The 27,981-nt window shown below is 44.2% G+C and overlaps 1 protein-coding gene across 1 annotated transcript in view; it reads right to left on the minus strand.

Moving 5' to 3' along the window:
* ATP8A2 (ATPase phospholipid transporting 8A2) overlaps positions 1–21,286 on the minus strand; it is a 1,219,142-nt gene extending 1,197,856 nt beyond the window's left edge. The window contains exons 1-2 of the mRNA XM_029602569.1: positions 21,195–21,286; positions 20,949–21,093 (exon numbers count right to left, since the gene is read on the minus strand). Of these exons, the coding sequence (XP_029458429.1) occupies positions 20,949–21,049 (101 nt within the window). The 5' untranslated portion in view covers positions 21,050–21,093; positions 21,195–21,286. The remainder of the gene's footprint in view (positions 1–20,948; positions 21,094–21,194) is intronic.
* Positions 21,287–27,981: the final 6,695 nt, after the last annotated feature.

Genomic DNA, 27,981 nt, shown 5'->3' on the forward strand with positions numbered 1-27,981 from the left:
TCGCTCCCAGATACATTGGCCCCTTCGCCGTGCTCCGTCGTCTGGGCCCAGTCACTTACAGACTCCAGCTGCCTTCCTCACTTAAGATTCACAACGCTTTCCACGTTTCTCTACTGAAACCACTGGTGCTATCTCGATTTTCTAAGAAACCACCAGAACCTCACCAATACCAGTCCTCGTTCCCAGTGGGTTGAGCCTTTGGGTACCGGGGCCAGCTGGAGTTAGGTGGGCCTCCATGTGTAGTTGTCGAAGAGAAGATGGAGGAGTCAGCCCAGAGGCAGCAACAGCAATACTGAGGAGTCTGTACTGGACAAGGCGGAGTCCCATAGACCCGGGCACCAATAAGGAACTAAAGTCTGACAGGGGGCGCCTGAGCAAGAACAGGCTGAAGCCTGGAAGGCCACGTCCAGGACGAAGACAATGGAGGCATCGTAGAACAAGCTGAAGTCAGGACAGGCGGCTACCAAGGAGTGGTGGCAAGGCAAGGCTGAGGTCAAGTCCAGGAGGGAAGCAATAGCGTGGTCAAGAGAAGCAGAGGTCTGGACTAGGAGATGATCAATAGCGTAGTCAGGCAAAACAGTGGTCGGGTCCAAGAGTAGATCAATAGCGTAGTCAGGCAAAGCAGTGGTCGGGTCCAGGAGAAGATCAATAGCGTAGTCAGGCAAAGCAGTGGTCGGGTCCATGAGATCAGTCCACAGGGAAAGCTGGGTAGCACGAACACAGGAATGAAGACGACAAACCAGGAACAGGAACTCGAAGGGATCAGGAACCAGGAACACAAAGGAAACACCAGGAGGCAACGAAATACACGACCAGCGTGGAGACCTGTTGCAAAGGCGACTAACAGGAGCTGAGCCCAGCCTTATATATCGGAGCCTCAGCGATGTCATCATCCGGGGCCACGGCCAAGTTCCCGCCGCGGGCCCTTTAAAGGAAGCAGAGATGCGCATGCGCCTAGGGAGTGACGCAGCGCTAGATGGTGGCATCTCTCTGCGGACCACGCAGAGAGGCCCGCGGCTGAGCACAGGAGTCCGTCGTAGAACCAGGGGCACCGGGGACAGCCCAGGGATGGAGCCGGCAGCCTACAGCTGCAAGGGAAGTGGACTAGGCAACAGAGGGTAAGAGGGCCTGGCTGCGGACCTGCCGCAGCTGGCACACGCATCAGTCCTCAGAAGCAGACATCACATATCAGGTTCGAGATGTCCTGGATGTTAGAAAACATGGTAAAAAGTAGAAATATCTCCTTTCGTGGGAGGGTTTTGGCCCTGAGGAGAACAGCTCGGAACCTGCTACCAATATCCTGGACAAGGACCTCATTCTGCAGTTCCATGCCACACATCTTCACAAACCCAAAACCCGGGGGGGGGGGGGTGTCTTAAGAGGAGGGGTACTGTTATGACCGTTAGTTGCAGATGGCTGCGACCGCGTCTACTCATGTCCTGTACTGTCCTGCTTCCCTCTCCGGGTCTGCTCACGGCGGGAGCCAGCCTCCACCACCGTGTATCTCATGGTTCCTTGTGGCGGCCAGGCCACCGCCGCCATCTACGCCGACTCTGGGCCTTCCTAGGTGCACACGCGCGCCACCACATCCTCTTTTGAAGTTGCTACGGTGGGAACCCCAGGGGCATCCCTGATTGATGACATCATTGGATCTGAGTTCTTAAGCTCCGCCTTCGCCCCTTGCTAGCCAACTTGGCAATGAGTTCCATCGCTACTCTACTAGCTCCTGTCTCCTCAGACCTGTGGCTGTCTCGGACCTTACTTGGATGCTGGACCCTGGTTCATGTACCCGCTCCTCGGGGGCCTGTGTGTGCTCACTCGGAGACTTGGTCTCCTGGCTTCCCCCCACTCCTTGGGCTAGCCCTGCGCCTTCCAGGAATTCTACCTGACGGCTCCCCACTCTTCGGGGTTGCCGCTGAGATGCCCTCAACTCTTGGGAGACCTTTCTCTGTGCTTCCCCGCTCCTCGGACATTGCAGCTGCACCTTTCAGGTTTTTTTTCTATTTTCCTCATTTTATCAAAGTTTCACTTTTGAAAATTTAGTGTTAGAGCTGCAGATTTACATATTGTCCCTCTTCCAGTCATTACTTCAAGTTTGATCATGATATGATCACTATTGCCTAGTGGCCCGACCACCATTACCTCTCGCCAAATCCTGTGTTCCACTTAGAATCAAATCTAAAACAGCTTCCTCTCTCATTGATTCCTGAACCAATTGCTCCATGAAGCAGTTGTTTATTCCATCCAGAACCTTATGTCTCTAGCACATCCTGATGTTACATTTACCCTGTCAATATTGGGGTAATTGAAATCTAAAAGTCAACAGAAGCAAATCTTGCACATAAGCAAGTATTCAAATGAACAGGTGCAGGAAAGACAGTAAAGTTCCATTCAAAATTCAAAAATGTATTTATTATATATCTAAAGTCTTATAGTTCATTTAATATGGCAACTCCTTCTGGTAAACAAAGAAAGTTTCTAAATACATGTCCCCCGACACGGTTCGTGTTTCGTGTGAACTGCATCAGGAGGAACCACAGCATATTATAATCTACAATAAAACAATATATATCAGAAATGGAACAAGTAGGCTGCAATAGACCTTATGGTCCTAATCATTGAGACGAACCGAGATCTTCATGATTCACTACAAGATGAAGTAACACAGAAACTTGATTTGATTAAACACTCTTGTCCGGTAGAAGTGTTTGACCAACAACTGGGGGAGTTCCAGGAAAATTTAAAAAAATTCAGGTCGGATTTAAAAGCCGTCAGATACAGCAAGTTTCAACGAGACGCGACTGATTACAGTACAGGATACGTGTATAAATGGATGGCACAGAAGCCTTCAAAGAAAGTCACCTTTGCAGACAGCTCTTCCTCTGGCGAATCATCCGGAGAAGAATCTCGGGCACAATGGACACGGGGTCAGTCCCGCCGGGGCCGTGCCACTGCTGCCTCTACAGATCCTGGACATTCGGCTCGCACTCACGGCTCAGACGATTCTGCCTTGAATGCTGGATTATCTGCCTCTTCGCGCTATTCCTCTATAGCAGCTACTTTTTTAGACTCGGGGCACCCGCAGCCAAAGTCAGACACCCGACAACTCCGACCGCGAGGGATGGTGCCTTCTCAGAACAGTTCACAGACTCGGGCGGTCCGTCCACCACGGTCCCAGGCGGACCTCTGGCAATGAGGGATGAAACTGTCTTTAACCTTTCCTCACGTCAGCTCTCTTCGTTGGAATTAAGACTACTACATAGGGGGCTCTCATTTGTCCCTACCAATAGAGGGGATAATTTTGATCTTCTGGTTCATGTTCACAGATTTCTTCGGAGATTGAAACTGAAACTATTTTTTGAGGATTCCCCACCATCATCAGACTCTTCTGTGGTACATCCGAGATCAAAATGGACCCCACCGGGGGTGGTGGATGTGTCTTTAGGTGCGTTTGAGCGCCTTGTATGTAGAGATGTAAATCTGATTTGCTCACAAAAACCATATATCAGGTACAATCTTCCAAAAAATGAGGCTCGAGCCATTGGGGAACTATCTAAAGATCATTCCATTGTGATTAAGCCAGCAGATAAGGGGGGTGGCATAGTGGTGTTGGATAGATCTGACTATGAAGCTGAAGTTCTGAGACAATTGGGAGACACTTCTTTTTACACCCCACTATCTTCAGACCCCACGGAGGCTTTACTTCTGGAGATTAAGTCTATAGTACAAATGGCCCTAGACACACGTATTATTACAAACAAGGAAGCCAAATTTTTAGTGGCTTCCCATCCAGTTATGCCATTGTTTTACACCCTTCCAAAGGTTCATAAATCTTTGACAAATCCTCCGGGTCGCCCGATAGTATCTGGCATCGGCTCTTTATTAGAGCCATTGTCTCAGTTTGTGGACGTCTTTTTAAAACCACTGGTACCATGTATTAAGTCATTTGTGAAGGACTCCTCTCACTTTATGTCTATATTGGGACAGCTAGAGATTACTCGATCCACCTTGTTTCTTATTACCCTTGATGTTGTTTCGCTCTATTCCAACATACCACAATCTGAGGCACTTATAGTTATTGAGAGGGCTTTGAACACCCGTCCAGCTCCGTATCGGGTTACTACCGCTTTTTTGGTGCAACTCGCCGAGATAGCTTTGACAAAAAATTTTTTTCAATTTCAGGACCAAATTTACCAACAAAATAAGGGGACGGCAATGGGGGCGACGATGGCACCGAGTCTGGCGTGCCTATATATGGATGACTATGAAACATCTCAGATTTATTCTTCGGAATGGTCTTCTTTCATCCATATATGGCTATGCTATATTGATGATGTCTTTATTATATGGATGGGCACTGACATACAGTTTTATGTATTTTTTGACTGGGTGAACTCCCTCAATCCTCATATTCAATTTAATTTTAACATTCATCCCACACATATTTCTTTTTTGGACGTCTCTATTTCTTGGATGGGGGACCATTTTCAGACTTCACTGTACCGTAAAGACACTGATAGAAACACGTTACTTGCCTATAACAGCTGCCATCCTCGGGCTCTTCGTGAGAATATCCCGACGGGGCAGTTTTTAAGATTGCGTCGCCTCTGCTCAAACCGGACTGACTTTCTCTTACAGGCTCAAACTCTATCCGCTCGGTTCGCAGAAAGGGGCTATCCTCCTCGGGTCATTAAAAAAGCGTTCAAAAGAGCACTATATACGTATCGGGAATGGCTTTTTATATCCCCCACGGTTACCGAGGACACGTCATTGAACTGCATCCTTCCATTCTCTATAGTGGGGAGGACCGTAGTCAACATGATTAAGAGACATTGGGCAGCCCTTTCTCTTAATACTCTTATGCACGGATCACTCCGGTTCACGTTTAAGAGAGGGACCAATCTTCGGGACCGACTGGTTCACACAGCGAGTCGTCCTAGTGACCCGCGATCAGATAGGAGAGGTCAGCATTCCCCTTGCGGTCACTGTTCTATGTGCCGGCATACAGAATCATCCACGGAATTTATTCACCCCAAGACTGGACGAGTGTTTAAGTTGTTTTCTAATACTGATTGTACGACCAGAGGAGTGGTCTATGTGGTTAAATGTCCTTGCCCTTTACTATACGTGGGTAAAACCTCGCGTATGATTAAGACAAGGATTATTGAGCACTGTTGCAATATTAGATCCTCTAGGATTGATGAGCCCCTTGTATCACATTGGCTTCAGGCTGGTCATTCCATCGATGCTCTCTCCTTCCTGGTCCTGGAGGTGGTCGCATGTCCCCAACGGGGGGGAGACTTTTCCGGGATGCTAGGACGGAGAGAGCAGCGTTGGATTTTCACTTTGAATTCGGTTTTCCCCAATGGTTTGAACAAGGAGATAGAGTGGTACCTATTCTATTAATTGCCTATTAATTCGACATGTGTGTTGCTGTGCGTTCCAGCATCTCGCGAGAGACTTCCCTTTCGCGCCTTTTTTCCTTTTAAATGGCTGTCATTGCTAGAGGGCGCTTGCGCTCCTGTGTTTAACTTTAAAGGTATGTACGTGTCATGTTACATTTATATCTATTGCAGCCTACTTGTTCCATTTCTGATATATATTGTTTTATTGTAGATTATAATTTGCTGTGGTCCCTCCTGATGCAGTTCACACGAAACATGGACCGTGTCGGGAGACATGTATTTAGAAACTTTCTTTGTTTACCAGAAGGAGTTGCCGTATTAAATGAACTATAAGACTTTAGATATATAATAAATACATTTTTTAATTTTGAATGGAACTTTATTGTCTTTCCTGCACCTGTTCATTTGAATTGGGTAATTGAAATCTCCCATTATTACTGCACTGCCAAATTGGTTAGCTTCCTTGATTTCTTTTAGTATTTCATCATCTGTCTGATCATTTTAGCCAGGTGTACGGTAGTATACTCCTATTACGATACTCTTACCCACACTCATGGGATTTCTACCTATATAGATTCACTGAGCATTTAATCTCTTGAATGATCTTTATCTTGTTGGGCTCTATACCCTCCCTGACATAAAGTGCCACACCCCCACCAAGTTGATCCTACCTATCATTGCAATATAATTTGTACCCTGATATAGCACTGTCCCATTAGTTATCCTCCTTCCACCATGTCTCTGAGATGCAAATTATGTCTATCTTATCATTTACTGCTATACACTCTAACTCTCCCATCTTACTTCTTAGACTTCTGGCACTGGCATACAGACTTGTAAGTGTGTTTTTTGTTTGTATTAACAACCTGCTTTTGAGTTGATAAGGATTATTTTGAATTCTTTAGCTCAGGTGATCCTTTACTTAAGGGCACATGGACTACTTCTGCTTTTATTGGAACCTCTCTGTATGGATGCCCTAACTCTCCTGTTTCATTATTCCCCGAACCATGCACTGCTGAGTGACTGTCAGCTTTCCCCCTTGTTCAAGTTTAAAAGCTGCTCTATCTCCTTTTTAAAAGTTAGCGCCAGCAGCCTGGTTTCACTCTGGTTAAGGTGGAGCCCATCCTTTCGGAAAAGTCTCCCCCTTCCCCAAAAGTTGTCCTTTTGGGGAAGGGGGAGACATCCATGCATTGAGACTCCGGAGCTCTGCCTACTTCTGGGCACTTGCAGCTGGAACAGGGAGCATTTCACCAGTTTTAAAATCTTTGCATTGGTCACCAATTGAATATAAAATTCAATACAACATTTTAACTTTAATACATAATGCCCTAAACCATGGTGCTCCTATTTCTCTTAATATTCTTCTAAAGATTCTCTGTCCAATTAGAAATTAAAGATCAGAGGGGCAGTGTTTATTGGATATTCTGAATCATAAAATTATTCATCTAGTAGACTCCAGAGATTAATTATTATCTATTGCTGGTGCTGAGATGTGGAACAAACTACCTTTAACATTATATAAGCAGGTGTGTCCTAAATCTTTAAAAAAAAAACAGTTTAAAACACATTTGTTTGAGATTTCATTTTTAAATATATGATTGGCAGGAATATGTGTTTTTTAGTTTTATGATTTTAAAATTTATGTAGTTTTGTTGTTAATAATTATGCATGTTTTTATTGCAAGCCGCTCAGAATTTTAGATGATGTGGCATATAAATATTTTAAAATAATTAAAATAACTGTAGGGGGGGAGAAGGGCAGATCAAATCTTACTATGAGTTTATAGTGAATCAGAGAAAGAGAGAGAGAAATGCAAAAAGATGAGATGAAGAGAAAGTTCAATGTCAGAGGAAGATGTAGGGGAAGAACTGAAGAAAACAGAATGACAGAAAATAAATGGAAAATAGACAGAAGAACCTAAATGTCATTACTGTGCAGTCCGGTCCAAGGTAATTCCCAGACAGGAGCAGAGCAGGGCAGAGTCTTCCACCAGACTGCCAGTTGGACTTCGCTGGCAGTGCGCCAGGAGACAGGAACTGGAATAAGGCAGGAACAGGGTAAGGCTAAATTGGAACAGGGTGCAAGGCAAAACAGGGCCAGGACAAGCAAAACAGAACTGGACAAAAAAGGAGACAACAGATGTGAGGACCACTGTAAGACACCCAGGAGGCAGGAAAACAAGAGATGCAGGCTGATAGGAAGACCACTGGGAGGCCTAGACAGAGCAAGGAAACACACAGGCAAGGAAGGCCACTGGGAAGCCTAGGCAGAGCAAGAGCAAGGCAAAGAACACACAGGCAATGAAGACCACAGAAGGTCAAAATAGAGAAAGAACAAGGAAAGGAACACACAGGCAAGGAAGGCCACTAGGATTCTGAAACAGAGCAAGAATAAGGCAGTAGGTTGGCCACAGCAAGAAGCAGGAGGGACTGAATGATGAGGCAGGGAGCTATGAGGGAGGGAGGGTTTTATAAGGCTGCCCTTTTGCATCATGCAGCCATCAAGGCAGAGGCTAGAGCGAATCTTAGTGTAGCCCACTAAGGGCCCCTGCTAACAGGAGGACTGCCTAAGAGCCAGTATCATTACACTGAAAAAGGAGACCAACAAGAAAAAAGAGGAAAAAGGGAGATGTGGACCAATGTGATTAGAAAAAAGAAATGTCCAAACAAAAAAGGTAGAAAAAAAATGTATTTTCAGTTTGCATAATGGAATATATCAGCTTTGGGAATGCTCATATCTTGGTATATTGGTATTTTGCACAGTAGAATTGGAAATGCATTTCTGTTTCTATTTCTCTGGTGCTATGCTGCATAGGGCTCAATTTCCTAAGGCTTTTTTCCTTAGGAAATAAAGAAATAAAGCTTAAGAAATGAGGCCCAGAATGTGACTTCTTGGGATTTCCATTTCACTTTTTGTTTGCATGTTCCTCTTTCAAATGTTTGGTCACTTATTCTATATTGGCTGAGGGGGTGTCTTGTCTGTGGATGACATCATCATGGCTTAAAGGCACACACCCCTTTTTCAAGGTAGGGCTTACTAATCAGTTAGAAGTTAAGACTCAGTTCTGGTAGAAGTTAAAGATCACTTTCAAATAGTCCTAAGGGTCACACTTTTAGGATCAATATCACACTTTATCTACTTATAGATTATGAATAACAGTGTTATTTTAATTTACAAATCTAAACACTTAACAGTGTCACAACTCATGGTGTCGTGGGTTGTGCACAAGGTGAGGGTGCACTTTTCCACTTGGGCATAGGTGCCAAATTCCCTAGCTACAGCTCTGGTGGAAAAGACAAATGGAGACAGTTATTTACCCTTTCAATTAATGCTAGGTCTAGGGGACCACTCCTTGAAACTAACAGGTGGTAGATTTAAAACAGCTTGAACTCCTAGCACACAATTAAGCTGTGGAATTTGCTGCAGGCGAATGTGGTCACAGCAACTATTACAGCAGTGTCTAAAAAGGGTTTGGGCGAGTTCTTGGAGGAAAAGTAAAAAAAAAACGTTATTAGCTAGGTGATTCTGGGAAACCCAGAGCGAGCAGCAAGTAATTGGATCTACTTTTCGGGATAGACTACCTAGCAGGGCTCGGTGGACCTTGGTCTGACCCAGCATGGCTCTTCTTAGGTTCTTAAAAATACAAAAGAGGCAAGCAGACTCACAATTAATTGTCTCATTCATCCCAGTAATTTCTTTACCTCATTCATTATTAAAGAATATGATGCAAGAGGAGCAGAAACACATTGTTTTCCTTTAACAAAACATCGCTGAATGATATCGCTCTCAGGGGGCAAGCAAGCATAATATCATTCTTGTTAGTAACGTAGTTGGCACGTCTCTGGATTTTAGTCATTTTGGAGGCAATTTTGAGGCTGCCCACAAGTATAAGCTAATTTGCAATGGGGGAACTTCCTCTGGAGTTTCCTTTAAAATTTCAAGCCATCAGGGAAAAGCAGGTATTTCTGAACCAGTGTGCTTTGCACCTTGGGAAGGTCTGCAGAGGGATATCAAAACGAAACAAAACACCGTGCATACTTTCCATCCCCCAACCTAATTCCAGCCCTTTTATCACCTGTTCACAGCACACATACTTTTACCCACAGTGAGGAGAGCAGGCAACTTTCAGAAAAAAGCCTTTTTATGCAGGTAAACACTGTAATTGGTAATGGGCAGGGAGAAACCAAACCTTAGTGTCTACAAGGTGGACCTGCATGGCATCAAGACTGAAAGGTTAATGCTTTCCATTCTTAAACAAACAAAGGGTTGTGGTAGATGACTCTCTTATAACGTAGCAAAAAAGGATCCAAACACCAATCTGATATGGCATCCTAGGAAGTGTAATGCCTGCCAAATCCCTAAATTCAAGACATTACAGAGAGGTAGCTAAGGTTCCTCAGGCCCTCTGACTACATCCAATGCATAAGCTTCGGGACGGGGACGGACCACCCAAGCTCTGGCCTGACCAACATTTCATGCTTCCGGAGATCTTCAGGGTCTCGGCTGGTCCCCGGAAGAGTTGATACTGGCACCTCATGGCTCTCTATGGCACTGCGCAGATCTCAGTCTCATGAGATCAGCACAAGAGTGGAGTCACTCACTGTGCAGTACAAACTCATAAAGATCCATGCAGTGCCCACATCGGCTATTCCAGAGACTGAAAGGCCATGGAGCAAGCCAGCAAGGTTTGAAGGGGCTGGCTTACCTGGGTCGGATAGTATGGAGGCAGACAGGAAGGTCTGCTGATGGATGGGGAAGGAGGCAGGTAGGCTCAAAGAGATATGGAGACATGCAAGCTTGCTGTAGCAGCGGAGGTGGTATTAGAGGCAGGCAGATTTACTGGAGAGTAGTGGTGAAGGTAAGCAGGCTTGCAAGGAGTAGAGACAGACAGACGAGCTGGCTGACTGGCTTACTGAGGGAAGTGCAGGGAGGTAGGTTGCCTGGCCTGCTTGGGAAGGGCTGGCTGGGAGGGAAGTGGAGTCAGACAGGTTGACTGACCTGCTTGCTGGAGAGGGACTGACTGGGAGGGAGTGGAGGCAGGTAGGTTGGCTAACTTGCTTGGATGCGGGGGCTGGCTGAGGGGAGTGGAGGGAGACGGGTTGGCTGGCCTGCTTGAGGGAGGTCTAGTTGGAGAGGCAGTGTAATCAGGCAGTTTGACTAGCCTAGTGGGGGGAGGGGGGTGCTGGCTGGTGGGGGTGGGGGTTGGCAGAATGGCTGATTAATGACAGGCAGGTTGAGGGGGGAGGCAATGGCTGGTTCTAAGGGCAGGATGGTTGGGGGAATGGATGAGTGGGCTTTCAAGCTAGCAGGGACGGATGGGGGCTGGCTGTGTGCGGATCAAAGAGGGCATGCAGGATTGGAGGGGTGAGAGAAAGAGGCTAGAGAAGACATAGGGATGTGAGAGAGTGCAGGACTGGAGCTGGTATAGGAACACATACCTCTCTCCTCTCAATCTGAATGTATCTTTGATACTATATTCTGTCTCCTAGATCCTGGAACCTCTCTCCCCTCCTCTTCTCCTTTCCCTTCCCCAACTCCTCTTCCCACTCCTGGTCATCTAATCCTCTTTGTCTCTTTTTCCCACTGCTGATCCTCTGGTAGGGGGAGAGAAAGAAGCAAAACTGTATTTTGAGCCACAGGGAAGAGATAGGGAAGGGGATACTGATGCTGGGCAGATGGTGGGCAGATGGTGGGGAGAAAGGGGGACAAAGTAGAGCAAGTGATGGGGAAAAATGTGTTATGTTGGGGCCACTAAGTCCCCATCATTGTCTGCTAGCATGTAGAGATTTTTTATTATCATTTATTTTAAAAATGTTATATGATGCATTATCCAAGGTCCTAAGTGGCTTAAAGAGATATGGAGTTCAAAGACTTAAATAATTTGCTCTGTCTTGTCTCTGAGATTTCAGTGCCCAGCTTTATAGACCATTTTGATGCTAGGAAAAATAATGTTTTTGAAGTAGAATTTCCTGGTCTCATTTTTATACCAAAAGGCCAGTTTATTAATCTGAGCACTAGTCTCAAGTATGAAATTTGTCAAGAATTCAGAGTGAAAAATAAAAGTATGATGACTTTTCACTTCCAATACAGCTACAGATACAACTTATAACCCCATTCACCGATGTTGACTTCTTCTGGCCAGACATGATGGAAGTTAGGACCACGGTTTTATTTTGGGTTGGTTTTTTTTTTTTTGGGGGGGGGGGGGGGAGTTAATAGCACTGAAAAGTGCTGTAGTAAGCCTGCAGAGGCGGTGAAGCAAATACATCAAACAGAGAAAATGTTTAAAAAATTAAGAGGAGAGACAGAGTACACATTCATGCTGTGCGCAGACAAAAAAAGGCAGGCGATTCATGAGACAACGCCCGCACATACTCAGTACAGCTCAAAGCCCTACTAGCTTGGAGAGATATGAGTCTGTTCGGTGCCGCCAGATGATGTCACCCACATATAATGCTAATTGATTCTACATATCGACGGAAAATGGAGTCATCACATGGCTGAATTCTCCAATGGAGGCTTAAGCCTTTATAGCAAAACTGGAGAAGGCCTGAATGATGCAGCAAAGAATTTGTGGATAGCTGGGTATGGGAAAGTAAAGCTACACTCTTTCAGCAAACTGGTTTTCAGTGGTTCCAGCATTATGTGAGTTGTGCGGGCAGTTGAAACTTTTGTTTACATTCTGCACTCTCTTGTCAGTCTTCCAGGTTCCGAAGAGCACAGAATTATATTGTGCTGCCGTTTGCTTTAATTTTAAGTTTTGATAACTGTGATATATGAAGTGCATTTCTATCTTGTACTGCACATCTGGACTTATGGTGGAAAATCTTTTTAGTCATTTTTCACCTGAGGCAAAGGACTTAGGCTGCAGTTGCAATAGGCCAACTTCGTGTATTTCAACACAGAAAACAAATTCAAGGTCCTTTACAAAAGGAGGTGCCTGGATGAAAATAAATCCCACTCGTGGTTTTGTGTGCAAAATTTTCAACCGCAATATACTTTTATTTGATTGTTTGGTTGCTTTTTATCTATAGGATCTGGGTTGCAGTGGATGGCACACCCTGCATATATACAGGCCAATGCTACTGGGTGTGCGAGCCGTGCAATTGCACAGAAGGGCGACTGCAATGGAAGGGGGCCCAGCAAAGGGCCTATACAGCCGCCAGTGGACTCCATCCCATTGGTGGTGGAAAAATGCAGAGGTCTGTGGGGCTGCCGGTTGATCCCATCCCACCTGTGGCAGAAGAATGGAAAGGTTCATGTTGCCACCGGTGGCAGAAGAAGGAAACAGGAGCTCATTCTGTGGTTCCTCCTCTTGTGCAGACCGGCCTCACGGTACTCAGAATTTGGGGTGCTAGTACTTCCTGTATGCTCATCTTGCAATGCACGAGATAAGCATACAGGAAATGCTAGCACCATGAGTGTTGACTATCACGGGGCCGGCCTGCACACTAGAAAGAGCAGCAGGAAGAATTCTTACAGCTCTGCGATAAATCCTGCTTTCCCCCAAGGAACGAGGCACTGGGTGGCAGCAAGAGACCCCTAGACCCTGCCTGCATAAAGGCTGTGTGTGTGTATATATGGAAGCCCACCTGGGGGTGGATGGGAGCCTGCCTGGGAGGGATGTATATGTGTGTGTGTGAATGGCTGCCTGGGGGGGATGGGTGGGTGTGTGTGTGTGTGTGTGTGTGAATGGGAACCTGCCTGGGGGGATGAGGGATGTATGTGAGAGAGAGTGTTTGTTTGTGTGTGTGTGTGTGTGTGTGTGTGAATGGGAACCTGCCTGGGGGGGATGAGGGATGTATGTGAGAGAGAGTGTTTGTTTGTGTGTGTGTGTGTGTGTGTGTGTGTGTGTGAATGGAAGCTTGCCTGGGATGAGTGGTTGTTAATGGGAGCGTCCCTGAGATGAAAGGGTGCTTGGGTGTGAATGGGAGCCTGTCTGGGATGGGTGGATGTGAATGAAAGCCTGCCTTGGGGGTTGAGAAAAACTTTTGCTGCCACCACTAATCCACGACAAGCTCAAGGTGTCTGAAAATCAAACGTGTTCAGGTATGGAAAGAGGATATACTTTCACTTCTTGTTTTAATTATTGTGTGTTTGATGTGTCTGCTATTTTGAAATGTTTTATTTCTGTTTGGAAATTTTTAAACCTTTTTTTTTACAAGTTCTTAATTATTGGATGGTATTCTATTTGTCATCTTTTCTGGCAATTTTTTTTTTATTAGTATGGTTTATTATGATTGATATTTTTTTTTATTTTATTGTTTGATTTATGAGGATTGGTGATGTTTCTGTTTTTCCATTGCTTCATAATAAACAGAGTCTAACTTGGAGTTTCCAATTCAGTTTCTGTCTTTATATTTTATGGTCTCTTTATTCTGTATTTGGTGAAAATCTGTCTGTGCTCCGCATGTGTAAGTGAGGTGAGGTATTCTGCTAGCATATATAGTTTCTATGTAGGAATTTAGAGCAGACTGGTTTATTCTGTTTTCCTAATAGGTGATGTTTTAGGTCCTGGTGTAATATTTGCTTTTTCATAGATATGGGTTGAACATATTTGAGTGCTTGCAATTAATACTAGGGATGTGCATTCATTTCGGGAGAATCGAAAAACAAAAGCAATTTTTCCGAAATTTCAGTAGAATTCGGTTTACGGGTTAGTGCGCACTAACTTTAAAATGTTAGCATGCACTAACCCGAAAATCAGGGTTGTCCCCCCCCCCCAAAAAAAAGCCCGAACCGTGGAAAAAAATGAAATTTCCTGCGGCGGGCTGAAAACGAAACCCGAACTGAAGTGCAGTATCGCTGAACATCTCTAGTTAATACTGGTTTGGTATGAGATTTTACTATATTGTTGTCATTCAGTTTACCGAAGGCTGTCCAAGGGCCAAACCCACGCCTAAGATACGTTACAATAGTTCTATTACTATATGGATTCCAAGTGTCTTTTTTGGTAGGGTTTTCTGGTTGACAACATAGCAGTGCAAGTTTTTCTATACAACATACTAGTGCTTGCTACAGGGCCCAGCTGGCATCAATTTTATGAACCAGTAGGTGAGGAAAGAGCACCTGGGGATCATTCCTTCAGAATTTAGAAATTTTGGACCAGTGGATGGGGTAAAACAAAAAGATAAATCTTTTCAAACCATGTTCCTAGATGTTTCTAGGCCCCCTACAGTTCCCTGCCAAAAGCTGGGTGACGTTTAAAGGATCTGAGTGTATTTTTTATTCTCCTAATCAATTTAAATAATTTATAACATTACATAATAATTTGGCTGTCACAGAGATTTCACTTGAGTCAAGATCTTTGTAGTTCTCTGTATAGATTTATTATGATTTGGGATTTTTTTTCTTTAGCAGATCATAACTGATTAGGGAGAGGGATATTATTTATTTCCACTTTTTGCTTTTCTAGATCTACATTTTTTTTCCCAATAGATCTTAAATTGCAGGTCTGTTTGTTGTATATCCAGTGGGTTATATTAAGTTTATTGGGCTAACTAGGACAGGTGTACAGGCTGACCAGAGTTAGCAGGATAAGTTATCTGGTTTACACGGAATATTGGAATTAACCGGATAACCTGGCTAACTCAGCTCAAAACGTCCCGACTTATCTGGCCAAATTTTAGCCAGATAAAAAGTTATCCGGATAGTTGTCCAAATATTAATTTAGCTGGATACCTTCTGAGGTAACCAGCTAAATGCTTCTGAACTGTTTTCATTTTTGTTTATAAAAATAAAAGTGCATGAAAATCCAGCCAGAGCCTAGCCTGCATCTATTCTCTGGGCACTCTGACCACACACAATGCCACAGTCCTATATGCATGTAAGTTTAATCACAGTGAGTTGAAATGTTCCTGGGGATGGAGATGTGGAAGGGCTTGCACTTTGAAACACATCTGTGTACAAATTAGCAGGTATAATTGTGTGCAGGTAGTTTTGGGTGGAATAATTTTCAAAAGGAAAGAATGTGCCTACTTTCCCTTTGAAAACTGGCATAACTTATGGGCACATTTGATTAAAGATTTAGGTAGGCTATTAAAAAATGACCCCCTTACAGTGCACTCTGTGATGCCACAGCCTATTTGCCAACTGGGGATCTTGAGATTTGAACCTAAAACTTACTAGCCTCAAACCAGAGACTCTACTGCTGAGTTCAAGCAACATAGCTGCATTAGTAGGAGAACCCTATCACTTTCAGCCTATTTGCTTATATCAGTGATGGCCAACCTTTTGAGCTCAGTGTGTCAAAATTCATAAAAAAACCGAGCATAACTCGGGTGGTGTGTCACTTCTAGAAAAATCCATAATTGTGATATTTGTAGCTCTAATTAATAACAAGTTATAATTTTAATATATGTACTGTATTTATTAATAAAGCAAAAACAAATAATTCTTTACCTTGCCTGCTTAGTGACTTTTTTGTTGCTGAATTTCGTCGGCTAAATCTTCAATTAAAACACTCTCTCCCCCTCCACCCCCCCCTCCCACACAAACTCTTACTCCCCTGGATTTTCTCATACACACTCATGCTCTCACACTCACTGGCTCCCTCACATACACACAAACACACACACCCAGGCAGGCTCCCATTCATTTTCACACCACTCCCGCTCCATCCTCCAGGCAGGCACCAATTCATTCTCACACACACAGACCCCCAGGCAGGCACCAATTCATTCTCACACACACAGACCCCCAGGCAGGCACCTATGCATTCACACACATACACCCCCAGGCAGAGTCCCATTCATTCACATGCACACATTAAAGGCAGACCCCCCCTCTCTTTTGCCAGCAACTTCGGAACCTCTCTCATTCCTCTGCTGCCACTGTCACTGCTGCCACATGGCTATTGGGGATGTTACTATTCTTGCACATTCCCAAAGATTACATGTGCCAATCACTAAAAATATATATTTTTTTTTAACCTTTGCTGTCTGATCTTAGTTTTCTAATTGATTGGTCACAGGCTTTCTTTTTTTTTTTCCCACCTTCCCTTTCTTATTTTTTCCACCTTCCCTTTTTTTTTTTTGCCAATTCCTTTTATATTGTCTTTTTTTCTGTTTCTTTTCTCTCCATCTTCTTCCCTCAAACACACAGTCAGGTTCTCATTCTCACATGCATTTCTCTCTCTCACACACAGTCTCTCACTGGCACATGCTGTCTGACTCTCACACACACAGGCTCTCTCTCACTCCCACATGCTGTCTTGCTCAAGCACATGCAGTCTCTGCAAACATTCAGGTCCTCACTCTCACACACAATCTCTCAACTCACCTCATACACGCACACACACAGACCCTCAGCCTCTCTCTCACCTCTGGGTCTCCTCTTCGCGGGTCGCGCAGGATGGGCTCTGCAGCGGCCCTGCTACCGGGCTTCTTCCTCTTCTCGGGCCGCTGCGATTTGAGATTCGCGGCGGCCCGTAAGTGCAAGCGATGCTCCTCTTCTGCACGCACTGATGCTTCACCTCCTTCCTGCCCACGCGGCTCCGGCAACGTTTACTTCCGGGGCCGCACAGGCAGGAAGGAGGAGGAGCATCAGCGCGTTCAACACGATCTTTTTGTTTGGGCTGTGGTGAAGTGAGCCTCACCACGGCCCTGCGTATCTGCCTGTCGTTGCGCCGCATGCGCCTCCCTGCGCCCTGGGGCATTGGGGGGGGGGGGGCTGGAGGGATACTAAAAAACTAATTTTATAGGGTTGGCGCAGCCGGAAAAAAAAAAAAAGGCTCGGCACAGCCGATAAAAAAAAAAAAAAAAAAAAATCGATAGTCCCAAAACGCTAGGCGTGTCAGCAAAAACGGCTCGGCGTGTCACCTCTGACACGCGTGTCATAGGTTAGCCATCACTGGCTTATATCCATCCCCTTATTAATCCACTCTGTCACATGGTTATTATTACTGTATTGAAGATCAGAAGAGACAGAATAAAGTCCTAGACACACTCCACTAGTTGAGTAAAGAATAATTGCAATAATACCAATTCACTGTAAGCAATAGAACATATGTAAAAAGAAAACACTTAATCAGCAATTTAAATGAAAAAAGTGAAATGACATGAGAATATCTGAAGAATGCTGATGAAATGTCACTTCCAAATATTGTTATTCCTCTTAATTACTTATGTTTATGTTAGACAAGAAATATTTTTTTCTTCAAAGGACCAGAATATTCTGTCAACTTTTTGCATGCAGTATTGCTTTTAGGGGTATATTTCCCACTTTAAGGGTGGGTAATCATTGAATACCATAATAAGAATATAAGACTTGCCATATTGGATCAGACCAAAGTTCCATCAAGCCCAGTATCCTGTTTCCAACAGTGGCCAAGCCAGGTCAGAAGTACCTGGCAGGGTCCCAAGGGTAGATAAATTCCAAGCTGCTTAAGCCAAGAATAAGCAGTAGATTTCTGCAACTCTACCTTAATAATGGTTAATGGACTTTTCCTCCAGGAACCTATCCAAATCTTTTTTAAATGCAGCTACATTAATGTCTTTCATCCCATCCTCTGGCAAAGAATTCCAGAGCTTTATTATGCGTTGAGTAAAAAAAATATTTTCTCTTATTAGTTTTAAATGTATTACCTAGTAACTTCATTGTGTGTCTCCTGGTCTTTGTACTTTTCAAAAGAGTAAACAAATGATTAACATTTACTCATAAGAACATAAGAAATTGCCATACTGGGTCAGACCAAGGATCCATTAAGACCAGCATCATGTTTCCAACATTGGCCGATCCAGGCTAGAAGTACCTGGAATGTACCCAAAAACTAAGTATATCCCGTGCTATTGATGCTAGTAATAGCAGTGGCTATTTTCTAAGTCAGCTTGATTAACAGTAGGTAATGGACTTCTCCTCCAATAACTTATCCAAACCTTTTTTAAACCCAGTTATACTAACTGTACTAACCACATCCCCTGGCAACAAATTCCAGAGTTTAATTGTGCGTTGAGTGAAAAAGAATTTTCTCTGATTAGTTTTAAATGTGCTACATGCTAACTTCATGAAGTTCCATTCCACTCATTATTTTATAGACCTCTAACATATCTCCCCTCCACGGTCACATCTCCAAGCTGAAGAGTCCTAACCTTTTTAGCCTTTCTTTATAGGGGAATTGTTCCATCCCCTTTATCATTTTGATCGCCCTTCTCTGTACCTTTTCTAATTCTGCTGTATCTTTCCTGAGATGTAGTGACCAAAACTGCACACAATACTCAAGATGAGGTTGCACCATGGAGCAATACAGAGGCATTATGATATTCTCTGTTTTATTCTCCATTCCTTTCCTACAGGCCTGACTCCAGCCTTTAAAGTGGATCTACAGAAGGAGATAATACACCAAAAAAGACCAAACTGAGCATTTTACAGAAGTGAAACAGGCTACATTATAAAGATCTTAAATTTGAAATAAAAGTTTTAAATTATTTACTAAATTCAAGATATCAACTTCAAGAACTGCAATCATTGGTCCAGTTTCTGTTTTTTTTGCAATCATTCTGTCTAGAATTTACTGTGTGCATAAGCAGAAAGAAAAAAAAATAATTAAAAATATAACAATTGTATGGCAGCAAAACATTTGTTATACTATTATTGTAATTAATAATCATTTATATATAAAGTATACCAGATGCTGAACAAAAACACATAGGAAGTCATTCTCAAAGGAGTTTTGCATGTAACATACTATGGTAGCAATTTTCAAAAGCCCATTTATGCGCTTAAAGTGCACTTACAAGTGAATATCCTATGGGCAATTCAATGACATAGATTGTGGCAATTTTCAAAAGCCCACTTACAGGGCATAAAATGCATTTACCCATGGAAAACCCAATTTTAAGTGTGTAAATCCTTTTGACAATTACCCCCATAATGCACACTCTCTACTCCTTGGAGCTTACAATCTAGTTCAGCAGATTGACAAGACATACATACAAAAAATAAATGAACGGTTTTGACTTAAAACAGTGAAACCATGCTTGGGAAGAACTAAACCATGTGGGTTATTGTGCGTTTAATACACATACATCCAACAGGACATAGAAGGCTATTTGAAATTATTACTAAGGTTATTCCAGATACAACAGAACATAGTGGAAGAGTTCGGGGCTCATTTATTAAAGTTTTGTGGCACTTTTGCTCCCATGCAAAACTGCACCAGATTTGTCAATTAAAACATCCCATTCGTTTCAACGGGGAAAACACTGGCACTAAACTGGTATGACATTTTCCACAGAAGAAAACTAGCACAAAACTTTAATAACCAAGTTTCCATGGTTATTTATTTATGTGTTATGTATATATACCGCCATTTCAGGACAGCTTTAAGCTATATACAGAACTCTAATGATTTACTAAAGCTTTTCGAATATTCAGTGTCCATAGGAAAAAAAAAAAGCTTAATGAATCAGGCTCTAAGTCACATATCCATTGTTTCACAATTTTTTTACAACCTATTTTCGACAGGCTTCCTTCCATCCCAAAACAAAAGAGCAATCTTTATCTAGAAAGTCAGTCCTTTAATAAAAATCAAAAGATTTGCTTCTAAAACATTCTTTGAAAATTTCCCTTTTAAAATTACATGTAACTATGCTACTTTATTAAGCACTACCTATAAAAATTGCGCCAAAATCTAACAAAAGTATTTTTTTTACATAATCCAATTTATAGTAACTCTAAATACAGACTGTGGCTTTGAAATTTTATATCTGATGGTGAGAGAATAGTCCATGTAAATTATTGCCAATAACTTGATAACTTAATTTCTGTTTTAACATTTAAAACAGTTATGTGTGTTTATTATTTAGTCAATAAGAAATCTTTATTGCAGTAGTGCATCTGAGCATTTTAATACTTGAAATCATTCTCAAAACTAACATGGGGAACTACTCTATGCTGATCATATCAAACTATAGAAGAAATCTGATTAAGATCAAAGGTCACCAACTGACAGAAGTTTTCTGTCCCCAGCTATATCAACCTCTAAAAGTAACATCCAGCTTATAGCTCCTACTCACAGTACAATGGCCGAGGACTGTAACAGATATATATACCCATAATAATTATACAGTAGACTCCAAACTTTTCTCGATCTATAAACAGCACAAAATACAGAAAGCACTGTAACCAAATACTTCTGTTTTCATTGTTTTGCTCTGACAGGTATTCTTACAATATGTGTGTTTTATCACTACAATCCTCTCCTTTGGCATCTGTTTCCAACATGTACCTTTCAATTTAAAAACCCTAAAGTCAAAATAACACCATGTAAAACAAAACAAGTTACAATACCAATTTGTTGGTTAATATAAATGCAAGGAATGGAAAGATCAAGGAACCTGACAAGAAACTCAAGAGGGGCAAATTTTACACCACAGATTTGTTTCCTATTCTTTCTGTTGTTTAGGTTTTTCATTTTGAAATTTTCAGCATTCATTTTGAAATTAGTTGCTTAACCAGTCGGGTACTACGCATTGGTACTTCTGGTCTGTTGGCTTGCCGGCTGACTTCAGTAAAGCCTGGCGCCCCTGCTATGCTGCCACTTACCTGACCCTGTTGTCGCAGAATCTGATGCTCTGGGGCTGCCCGATGTAGATGATGCGGGCTGCCACCTCCAGTTGATCTGCAGACGACGCGGCCCCGGACATCTCATCATCCGCCTCCTTGTAACCCGTGGAGGAACACACTGGCTCTGTTAAACAAACACAAAAGAAACGGCATAAGTAGGGGGTGGGGGGCGACGAGAAAGGCGAGACCCTCCCAGAGCCATCCGTGAGGAGGAGAAAATGAAACCTGTGACAAGATGCTGGCCAAGGCGCAGGTGCCCCCGGCGGCCGCCCGTTCCTGCAGAGCGCAGTGGTTTTGATGCCTAGGCTGGGGCTCGCGCTCCTACCGACTGGCGGGCAGGCTGCGGATGCACCGTGTAACTATCCTGCTCCCACCCACCCCCCAAGGCCCGGAGCACACGCGCCCAAACCCCTCCCAGGCTATTGTTAGCATCACAGGCAGCGTTCTGTCAAGACGTAACAGCAGCAGCAGCAGCCTGCAGACGGACGGCGACCGCCCTGCAAAGCTGCTGATGGAAGCATAAACAAAACCTTGCCGCCTCGGCTTCTCCCAGGCGGCCAGAATGAATAGAGAAAGCAACAATACCCCACACAATGCGAAGCCATATCTGCCAGCAACAAAATAATGCGCTTTTTTTTTTTTTTGCCTGCGTAACACGAGGGGCGCGTCCAAATAATCATTCCCAATTATTTACTGTGTGTGAGAGTAAACCCAGGGATTTCCTTAGGAACAGGGCTGTCTAGTAAAGGAACTAGAGATATAAAAATAAGAAATGACGGATGCAAGAACTGTGTGTTTCGAAGGAACCTCTTATGGATAGCCCCCACGATAATGCATAATACTGAATAATGTAAGCTTCGATACAAAACAGGCCTGGCGCTAGGGAAAGGTTTACCCAGGCAGCGCTGCTCCGTGCTGACAGCCGGCAAAGAACCGGCGGAATGAATGGGCCACCTGCTGCCCGGCAGCCTAGGTAAAAAAGCGGGAGGGCGGGGTGCATCTAAACAAGCTGGAGAGGATCGAGGGTGGCAAAAAGGACCAATCCTAGAAGAAGCAACAGAGGGCCCAAGGGGATGTAGAAATAGGACAAGAGAGGAGTGGGTGGCACCAATTCAGAGTAGAGCCCTGAGCTAGCTAATTGAAGCAGAGCAGGCTCCAAACAGGACTCCTAGAAAAAGTGCTGTTGGCAATTCACTTTCCTTGTTGTGTGTCCAAAGAAACACTTCCCAAGAAAAGGATTTTTCACCCGTTTGTTCAATCAGTGTAAAGGCCACCAAGGTGTTTCTCAAAAGCAACAAGGAGTAAGTTCACCATGCTCGCCTTTCAGTGGCCAAGGGTGCATAATAGGGATGTGAATCGTGTCCTCGATCGTCTTAACGATCGATTTCGGCTGGGAGGGGGAGGGAATCGTATTGTTGCCGTTTGGGGGGGTAAAATATCGTGAAAAATCGTTAAAAATCGTTAAAAATCGAAAAATCGAAAAACCGGCACATTAAAACCCCCTAAAACCCACCCCCGACCCTTTAAATTAAATCCCCCACCCTCCCGAACCCCCCCCAAATAACTTAAATAACCTGCGGGTCGTTAAAAAATCGAAAAATCGAAAAACCGGCACATTAAAACCCCCTAAAACCCACCCCGACCCTTTAAATTAAATCCCCCACCCTCCCGAACCCCCCCCAAATAACTTAAATAACCTGCGGGTCCAGCGGCGGTCGGAACGGCAGCGGTCCGGAACGGGCTCCTGCTCCTGAATCTTGTCGTCTTCAGCCGGCGCCATTTTCCAAAATGGCGCCGAAAAATGGCGGCGGCCATAGACGAAAAAGATTGGACGGCAGGAGGTCCTTCCGGACCCCCGCTGGACTTTTGGCAAGTCTCGTGGGGGTCAGGAGGCCCCCCACAAGCTGGCCAAAAGTTCCTGGAGGTCCAGCGGGGGTCAGGGAGCGATTTCCCGCCGCGAATCGTTTTCGTACGGAAATGGCGCCGGCAGGAGATCGACTGCAGGAGGTCGTTCAGCGAGGCGCCGGAACCCCTCGCTGAACGACCTCCTGCAGTCGATCTCCTGCCGGCGCCATTTTCCGTACGAAAACGATTCGCGGCGGGAAATCGCTCCCTGACCCCCGCTGGACCTCCAGGAACTTTTGGCCAGCTTGTGGGGGGCCTCCTGACCCCCACGAGACTTGCCAAAAGTCCAGCGGGGGTCCGGAAGGACCTCCTGCCGTCCAATCTTTTTCGTCTATGGCCGCCGCCATTTTTCGGCGCCATTTTGGAAAATGGCGCCGGCTGAAGACGACAAGATTCAGGAGCAGGAGCCCGTTCCGGACCGCTGCCGTTCCGGACCGCCGCTGGACCCGCAGGTTATTTAAGTTATTGGGGGGGGGGGGGTTCGGGAGGGTGGGGGATTTAATTTAAAGGGTCGGGGTGGGTTTTAGGGGTTTTAGTGTGCCGGCTCACGATTCTAACGATTTATAACGATAAATCGTTAGAATCTGTATTGTATTGTGTTCCATAACGGTTTAAGACGATATTAAAATTATCGGACGATAATTTTAATCGTCCTAAAACGATTCACATCCCTAGTGCATAACATGGCTGTCGCCCTTGAAGTTCCCTTCCTAAATCACTTATGGGCCGATACAGTACAGTGTGCTCCGACGGAGCGCACTGTTAACCCTCTATTGGACGCGCGTTTTCGACGCACTAGCGTTACCCCTTATTCAGTAAGGGGTCGAAAACCCCTGAACGTCCAACCCCCCGAACGTCCAAAACCCCCGAACGTCCAACCCCCCGAACGTAATAGCACCCGCAACATGCAAATACATGATGATGGCCCTATTAGGTATTCCCGCGCGATTCAGAAAACAAAATGTGCAACCAAGCCGCACATTTTGCTTTCAGAAATTAGCGTCTACCCAAAGGTAGGCGCTAATTTCTTCGGGCACCGGGAAAGTGCACAGAAAAGCAGTAAAAACTGCTTTTCTGTGCACCCTCTGACTTACTATCATGGCGATATTAAGTCGGAGGTCCCAAAAGTTTCCAAAAGTAAAAAAAATAAATAAAATTTGAAGTCGGCCAGCGGCTGTCGGGTCGAAAACCGGATGCTCAATTTTGCCGGTGTCCAGTTTCCGAGCCCATGGCTGTCAGCGGGCTCCAGAACTGACGCCGGCAAAATTGAGCATCGGCTGTCAAACCCGCTGACAGCTGCCACTCCGGTCCAAAAGGAGGCGCTAGGGACCCATCTGTTTTTACCGCCGGGCCTAATTTGAATAGTGAATCGTGCACACAGGTGAGTGGACTTTACTGTATCGGCCCGTTAGAAGGTAACTGTCAATCAACTACTTGCAATGGCATACATGGCTACATGGTATTTTATAACCTGCACATATAAAATGCATATATCGTTACCTCAGAACATACAGACATATGTACACTTATGCGTAAATACATGCGATTCATTGAAATAAAATATTTCAATGCATAGAACATGGGCATTTTTCCTGTTGAAAAAATATACATGCATATTTTTTTTGCACGAAAATAATGTAGGACTTATTTGTATAAAACCTGATTTAGTCACATAAGTCAGTATATTTTAGAACATTCGCATATTCTAAATTTAACCAGTTTACTAATTACTACACAAGTTCACCCCATACTCCAGATGGAGACTCCCCTGGTTCTTCAGCCTGAAATGCCCCCAATTCACACAGATCTCCCATCCAGCCAATAATACACAATAAACAAGTCTAATATTAATTACACCAGATAATTAGCAGGTCTAAAACTACACAAGCAAGTTGCCAAATATATGCGTGTATCTTTTAAGATAGCAATTTACATGAGTAACTGTTGACTCCATCCCAGAACACCTCATCCCATCCCTTTTTTATGCACGTATATGTATATGTAAAACATACATACTTTTGACTTTTATAAATGAAAAGGCTTCTTACAAGCAACCTTCTCCCTCTCTGCCAGTTGTTAACTAAACTGAACCTGAATCACTTCTTATACGCCGACGATGTTCAGATCATTATCCCCATTAAAGAATCCATCGCAAAAACTCTAAAATTTTGGGAAAATTGCCTGCTAGAAATCAACTGCCTCCTCACCAGCCTAAACTTAATACCTAATTCTTCAAAAAGCGAACTCCTTCTCATAGCCCCGGAAAACAATAACATCACCATAAATCCACCAGCCCACCTGCAAATTTCTCAAGTAAGAGATTTAGGAGCTATCATTGATAATAGTCTAAACCTAAAATCTTTCATCAACCAAACAACTAAGGTTTGCTTCTACAAATTACATGTACTAAAAAGAATAAAACCACTTTTCCACTTTCATGACTACAGAACAGTTCTGCAAGCAATAATCTTCTCTAAATTAGATTATTGTAACTCTATCTTATTAGGTCTCCCCGCATCTCATACCAAACCTCTGCAGATGGTGCAGAATAGGGATGTGAATTGTTTTTTGACGATTTAAAATATCGTCCGATATATTTTAAATCATCAAAAATCGTTAGAAGCGCGATACAATAGGAATTCCCCCGATTTATCGTCAAAAATCGTAAATCGGGGGAAGGGGGAGGGGAAGGGGGAGGGCGGAAAAACCGGCACACTAAAACAACCCTAAAACCCACCCCGACCCTTTAAAATAAATCCCCCACCCTCCCGAACCCCCCCAAAATGCTTTAAATTACCTGGGGTCCAGTGGGGAGATCCCGGTGTGATCTTCCACTCTCGGGCCACGTCTGCGTTAATGGCGTCGGCGCTATTTCGGTTCCTGTCCCCCGACGTCAAGAGCACAGAAGATCGCTCCCGAACCCCCGCTGGACCCCCAGGGACTTTTGGCCAGCTTGGGGGGGGGCTCCTGACCCCCACAAGACTTGCCAAAAGTCCAGCGGGGGTCCGGGAACAACCTCCTGCAGTCGAATCGTGTTGCCGTACGGCCGGCGCCATTTTGTGCAAAATGGCGCCGGCCGTACGGCAACACGATTCGACTGCAGGAGGTCGTTCCCGAACCCCCGCTGGACCCCCAGGGACTTTTGGCCAGCTTGGGGGGGCCTCCTGACCCCCACAAGACTTGCCAAAAGTCCAGCGGGGGTCCGGAACGACCTCCTGCAGTCGAATCGTGTTGCCGTACGGCCGGCGCCATTTTGTGTAAAAAATGGCGCCGGCCGTACGGCAACACGATTCGACTGCAGGAGGTCATTCCCGGACCCCCGCTGGACCCCCAGGGACTTTTGGCCAGCTTGGGGGGGCCTCCTGACCCCCACAAGACTTGCCAAAAGTCCAGTGGGGATCCGGAATGACCTCCTGCAGTCGAATCGTGTTGCCGTACGGCCGGCGCCATTTTTGCACTAAAAATGGCGCCGGCCGTACGGCTTTTCTGTGCACCCTCTGACTTAATATCATAGCGATATTAAGTCGGAGGTCCCGAAGAGTAAAAAAAGTTAAAAAAAAAAAAAAATTTTTGAATTCGGCCCGCGGTTGTCGGGCCGAAAACCGGATGCTTAATTTTGCCGGTGTCCAGTTTCCGAGCCCGTGGCTATCAGCGGGCTCGAGAACCGACGCCGGCAAAATTGAGCGTCGGCTGTCAAACCCGCTGACAGCCGCCGCTCCTGTCCAAAAAGAGGCGCTAGGGACGCGCTAGTGTCCCTAGTGCCTCTTTTTACCGCCGGGCTTAATTTAAATAAATTAACTTACTGTATCGCGCGCACAGGAAAGTGTCCTGTGCGCTCGCCCGCTCTCCCGTGTTTTTTACTGTATCGGCCCGTTTGTTTGAGAGGGTCCCAGTTTCTAGCCGTTGGGATCTCTGAGGAGAGGAACATTGCATAGTGGTACAAGCAGTGGCATAGCCAAAACTGATTTTTTGGGTGGGCACAAGGTTAACATGGGTGGGCTATAGGCATGCAGGTCTGAGACCTATTAGTTGTAGTCTTATTGATAAATAATGCCATATACTGCACCCTACAATGGCTTTCTAAGCAGTTTTCAAAAGCCATTACGCATCATGCATGAATTTCAAGCACTTACCTGCATTAAAAATTCCTTATTAATCTGTATTAATTTATTTTAGATTTATTGCAGTTTATAAATGCCAAGTATATCATGTAAAAAGCAAAGAAAACAACCAGAGCCAATCAATCATGTAATAAAACAAACAATGTATTCTTTCATGAATCCTCTTTGCAGAAAGTCAGAAATCATAACTAAAATAAAATATCATTAATCATCAGAACAGGTGCAGAGCAGAGCTAAGACAATTCACATTACAACTAACATAAAAAAAATATTCAAATTCTGGTGTCACCTCAGCAAAAAATATCCCTCCACTGCTATTTTGTGAAGTAACACAAACTCCTGCAAAGAAAGATCCTTGCCATACCATACAGTTGCAGCACTGACTCTCAGGATTCAAATAACAGCAACCTTATGAAAAAGCAGCAATGCAAATACTACACCAGGACCTAGAACATTAATACATCACCTACTGGAATAACAGAACAAGCTGGACTACTATAGAGAAACTTCATGCGAGCAGAAATAATTGCACTTCCGTCACACACACACACAGGCAAAACAGAGACCGACCTTTACCTAATACAGAAATAATAGACTACAAATTAGAAACAGAAGCATGCAGATAAAACCAAAATAGCCTGAGAAACTAGATTCTGAACAGTAGAATACTGAAGAAAAAGCAAAATACAAAAATATAAGAAATGCACATTTCCAAAAATGGCATATTCAAATTGCTAAAATCTCAAAATAATTTTTTCTTTTACCTTTGTTGTCTGATCTTTTTTCTAATCAATTGGTCCTGGCCTTTTTTTTCCCCATTTTTCCCTTGTCACTTATTTCCTAATTCCTTTTCAGTGTCTCTCTTCTTCTACTGTCTTCTTCCCTTCCTCCCTCACATTCACACACTCGCTTTCTTTCACAGACTCCCTCATACACACAAGCTCTCACTTTCATATGCTCTCCCCCACATACAAGCCCACATTCTT

This window comes from Rhinatrema bivittatum, chromosome 5, assembly GCF_901001135.1.
Source record: "Rhinatrema bivittatum chromosome 5, aRhiBiv1.1, whole genome shotgun sequence".
In the NCBI taxonomy this organism is placed as follows: domain Eukaryota; kingdom Metazoa; phylum Chordata; class Amphibia; order Gymnophiona; family Rhinatrematidae; genus Rhinatrema; species Rhinatrema bivittatum.